This window comes from Myripristis murdjan, chromosome 14 (genome assembly GCF_902150065.1).
Source record: "Myripristis murdjan chromosome 14, fMyrMur1.1, whole genome shotgun sequence".
Taxonomy (NCBI): Eukaryota; Metazoa; Chordata; class Actinopteri; order Holocentriformes; family Holocentridae; genus Myripristis; species Myripristis murdjan.
Window position 1 is genome coordinate 36,726,078 of NC_043993.1, and position 5,000 is coordinate 36,731,077.

The following is a 5,000-nucleotide window of genomic DNA, read 5'->3' on the forward strand; positions in this document are numbered from 1 at the left end:
TGATGGAGAAAGTCCAGAAGGAAGTGAAGTAAGAGTCTGATGTTTGTGTTTGTTTTTTAACCCCCAGCGCGCCTTTCTGTCAGCTGCCTGGTTACCACGGTAACCTGTCTGTCAGCTGCCTGGTTACCATGGTAACCTTTCTGTCAGCTGCCTGGTTACCGTGGTTACCATGGTGGCTCGCTGTGTATCTTACCTGTCTGCTTGCCTTCCTGTCTGTCTGTCTGTATCTAACCTGCATCCCTGCCTGTCTGTCTGTGTATCTCACCTGTCTGTCTGTCTGTGTATCTCACCTGTCTGTCTGCCTGTCTGTCTGTTAGGAAAGACGTGGAGCCAGAGGAGAAGATCGAGTTTAAGACGCGTCTTGGTGAGTGCAGTTTGTGTTTCTGCCACAGGGAGGCGCCACAGAGCCCTCACTGTCTTTAATACAGTTTTGGAGCAGCCAGAAAAGTCCTGAGAATCAAAATAGCGAAAATGTTTTATCTGTAAGGTAATTTTAAAGGTGCAGTGTGTAGAATTTTTAGAGAAGTCAGAAATGGTTTGTATTGAATGTATTTTCTGTTTATAGCTTCTTGTCGTCTTCTGTCTGGCTTACAGCACCCAAGAGGATTTTCCTCTTTTGATTTGTCATAAAATCAGACAGAAATATATTTTTTCTATGTTTAATAAACAGGCTTTGTCACTGGCAAAACTACATAGTGCACCTTTTAAATATATAATTATGATAATTAGAAATATTATTTTCTGGACAGTTGTTTGTTTTTAGCTAATTCCCTGGTCATTTTCTTGTAACTTTTTACTAACTACTTCTACTTGTTTGGGTTGTTTCTTACTAAGTTGCTCATTGCCTTTTCCCCCATGTTTTAAAAAAAAAAAAATAAAATCAAATGTTTTTTTTTTTGGCAAAACTGATGAATAGCAGATAGTGGGGAAGAATGACCTGAGCACCAACACAGAATAACAAAATTACAGAAAACTAGCAAAAAAAAACTGTAACAAATAAAAACTATATTTCTAATGGTATTTAATGATCAAGATGATTTATTTAAAAGGCCTGATCAGTGGTACTGGATCTCCTGTTTAAATGCTTGTGATTTAAAAAGCTCAGGTTCAGAGGGTTGCCGTGGTTTCAGAGGGCTGGGGGTGCGGTGTGTTTAAGCTGACCTTGTTACGGGACACGTTGCAGGTCGCAGTATCTACCGCGTGGTGTTCAGGTCCGGCCTGGCCGAGCGCAACGAGCTCTTCCTGCCGGGCAGGATGGCGTACGTGGTCGACCTGGACGACGAGTTCACCGACACCGACATCCCGACCACGCTGATCCGCAGCAAGGCCGACTGTCCCAGCATGGAGGTGTGTGTGTGTGTGTGTGTGTGTGTGTGTGTGTGTGTGTGTGTGTGTGTGTGTGTGTGTGTGCGTGTGCGTGTGCGTGCGTGTGTGTGTGTCATTAGTTTTATTTTATTTCAGTCTCCAGTCTAGTTCAAGTCTCCAGACTTGGTTCTCTGGTCCAAGTTGAGTCAGTTGTTTCATTCTAATCTGGCGGCTGTTTGTCAGATTAGCTCTTCACTTTGTGAAGGCAGAGACTCCCGGTCATGTCCACGTCCCAGTCTCAGTCTCTAGATTTTATTTCAGTTAACTGAAATGTTTTTTTCACTCCTCGTTTTAGTTTTTAGTGTAGTTTTTGTAACTTGCCTTAAAATGTCTTAAATATAAATCTGTGAATGTGCAATTAATATCTCTCCCCCTCTCCCTCCCCCCCAGGCTCAGACCACCCTGACCACCAATGACATTGTGATTTCCAAGCTGACTCAGATCCTGTCCTACCTGAGGCAGGGAACCCGCCACAAGAAGCTCAAGAAGAAGGACAAAGGTAAGAGCAGCTGCTGCCACTGAGCCTGCGGTCTGCAGCGCCTGGCTCCAGCTGACCTCAGAGCAGCCTCAGGCCCTCAGGCAGTCCAGGTGACTGCAGGTCACAGCAGGTGACCAGGTGTCACCTGGCTCAGGAACTCCTCCTTTAAACCCTGAAACACTCCAAGCCTTTAAAACAAAGCCTCAGTCTTCATCTTTGAGTTTCACTTCATTCATTTTACTGCAGTAATACTGCAGCTGCTAGTACTACTGCTGCCAGCATAGTAACTAGTGAAATACATTTTATAACCACCATTAATCTTGCAGTATTGTGTGTAGTCTAGTGATACTTATTACTGTTACTGCTGACATTACTGCTATTACTACACAGGCAGCTGCTGCTAGTACTAACAAAATGCTGTTATACTGTTAGTACTATTGTCATCAGTACTACTGCCATCAGCATTGTTACTGTCAGCAGTACTACTTCTACTATCAGCACTACTATCAGTACTACTATCAGTACTACCCCCATCAGAACTACAGTTACTGTTGTTGGTACTGCAGAAACTGTCAGTGTGTGTTCTGACTGAATTCACGTTTCACCACCCAGTAATGTGTGTGTGTGTGTGTGTGCAGGTAAACTGGATGAGAAGAAGGCTCCCGAGGCTGATCTCAGGTCAGTGCACGGCATCATAACAACATGATGATCATAGTGACTTTGCTAAATGTCTTTTCCTCCAAACACAGGAGCCTGATGGTCAGGATGAGCCTTTAAAGGGCTGCTGCTGTTGTTGTTGTTGTTGTTGTTGTTGTTGTTGTTGTTGTTGTTGTTGTTGTTGTGTGAGCGCTTCCTGAGCGTCTGTGTCTCCTCCCTCAGCATCTTCGACGACATCGGAGACTACATCCCCTCCACCTCCAAACCTGCCGCCAAGGAGAAGGACCGACACCGAGACCGGGAGAGGGAGAGAGAGAGAGACAGGGAGAGAGAGAGAGACAGGGAGGACGACAAGAGGAGGCACAGCTACTTCGAGAAACCCCGAGGAGAAGAGCACCAGGTCGCCTGCTGCTTCACTTAACCTTACCTTTACTTAACCCTTACCTTAACTTAACAGAGCCTTAACTTAACCCTTACCTTACTATATCTTACCTTACTTTTACTTAACCCTTACCTTAACTTACCAGAACCTTAACTTAACCCTTACCTTAACATTAACTTACCTGACCTTACTATATCTTACTTTACCTTTACTTAACCCTTACCTTAACTTAAATTTACCTTAACTTTAACTTACCTTAACTTACCTTACCTTAACTTAATCTTTACCTTAACATTACATTAACTTAACTTAACTTAACCCTTACCTTAACTTAACCTACCTTAACCTTACATTAACTTATCCTAACATTAACTTAACAATACCATAACCTTAATTTACCTTACTTTACCTTAACTTACCTTACCTTAAATTAACCCTTACCTCAACTTAACATTACCATAACCTTACCTTAACATTAACTAACATTATCTTAACAAACCCTTACCTTAACCTTACCTTAATTAAACATTACCTTAACCTTAACTTACCTCAACATTAACTTAACATCACCTTAACATTAACTTAACTTTCTTACCTTAACGCAACCTTACCTCAACTAAACATTACCTCAACCTTACCTTAACCTTACCTTAACATAATCTTTATGGTGAGTTACCTGTTAACCACTCTCCTTTAGTTTGAGGAGTTTAGTTAAGTTGTGGTTTGGTTCACCTGTTAACTGCTGGCTTGTCTTTGTGCTGTCGTGCTCTCTGACATTAACTCTCTGTCTGTCTGTCTGTCTGTCTGTCTGTTTACCTGTCTGACTGCAGCCCTTGGAGATGGAGACAGGTAAGTCATTTCTTTTGTTTGTATGTTTATTTGGTCTAAGCACCATGGCTTGACAGGTTGTTGTTGTTGTTGTTTTCTTTCACAGACGGAGCAGCTGCATTATTTTATTTCCTGTCACTTTATGTTCTTTAATTTCTTTTCCTGTGCAGTTTGAGTGACAGCTGGTGGTTCACTGACGCCTTTAACCTTAAACAAATACATTCTGCCTGTCTCTCTGTCTGTCTGTCTGTCTGTCTGTCTCTCTCTCTCTCTCTGTCTCTGTCTCTCTGTCTCTCTCTCTCTCTCTCTCTCTCTCTCTCTCTGTCTCTCGCCCAGGTCCAGGCTCTGTCAGAGAGCAGATAAAGATGATCAATGAGAAGTTTGCAGGTGCAGCCGGCAGCCAATGGCAGAGTCAGGATACATATCCTTCTGCCTCATTATTGGCCACACTGCTGAGGGGGGCGGGGCTTCAGTTGTCACTCATTGCAGTATGTGAGACAGGTGTGACTATAGTAGGAGGAGGACAGGTGTTCTGTAAGTGGGCTTCAGGGACCTCGAGGATTGCTTGGCATGAAACTTTAAAAAATGAGGTACTGCAGTAGACCTGTATTAGTACCACAGTAGTACTGCAGTAGACCTGTAGTAGTACCACAGTCGTACTGCAGAGTTGTCCCTTAACCAGCATGCACTGCGGGCCAGCGGAGAGACAGCAGCAAGGAGCAGCTGGGAGATTTCTTCGGCATGTCCAACTCCTACGCCGAGTGTTACCCTGCCACGTACGACACACACACACACACACACACACACACACAGTGCGTTAACCCTCTGAAGCCTGGATAGACGTCAGATTTCTGCGCTCAGACGCCTTCCACAAGCAGATTGGCTCGATTTCTTTCAAAAACATGAGAATGAGCAGCTTGGCAAGAAATGAGCCAAAGAGGAACAAGAGATGAACAAAGGAAAAGTTTTTAAAAAAATGACTCAAAAATTGGCAAAGCAAAAATAATACAGGAATAAATAAAAATAAAAACCCCAAACATAGTGAAATAAAATAAATTTAAGCTCAAAAGCCTTGCAAATAAAAGACAATTTCCAGGTTATTTGCTAATTTTGCAAATTTTTGTGTCATCTCTTGCTCATTGCTCATTTTTCTGTGTGTGTGTGTTTTTCTCCGCAGGATGGACGACCTGGCTGTCGACAGTGACGAGGAAGTGGACTACAGCAAGATGGACCAGGTGACTACAACTCCCAGCATGCAGCACTGCCTCTCTCCTGCATGAGCTCACAGCA

At 43.3% G+C, this 5,000-nt stretch overlaps 1 protein-coding gene across 1 annotated transcript in view; it reads left to right on the forward strand.

Annotated features, from left to right (window-relative positions):
* Positions 1 to 5,000, forward strand: part of ik (IK cytokine) — a 13,635-nt gene that overhangs the window by 4,869 nt on the left and 3,766 nt on the right. The window contains exons 7-16 of the mRNA XM_030068453.1: positions 1 to 28; positions 318 to 364; positions 1,184 to 1,347; positions 1,756 to 1,864; positions 2,482 to 2,521; positions 2,723 to 2,900; positions 3,713 to 3,731; positions 4,047 to 4,131; positions 4,400 to 4,486; positions 4,888 to 4,945. The exon at positions 1 to 28 is cut by the window's left edge and continues 43 nt beyond it. Of these exons, the coding sequence (XP_029924313.1) occupies positions 1 to 28; positions 318 to 364; positions 1,184 to 1,347; positions 1,756 to 1,864; positions 2,482 to 2,521; positions 2,723 to 2,900; positions 3,713 to 3,731; positions 4,047 to 4,131; positions 4,400 to 4,486; positions 4,888 to 4,945 (815 nt within the window). The remainder of the gene's footprint in view (positions 29 to 317; positions 365 to 1,183; positions 1,348 to 1,755; positions 1,865 to 2,481; positions 2,522 to 2,722; positions 2,901 to 3,712; positions 3,732 to 4,046; positions 4,132 to 4,399; positions 4,487 to 4,887; positions 4,946 to 5,000) is intronic.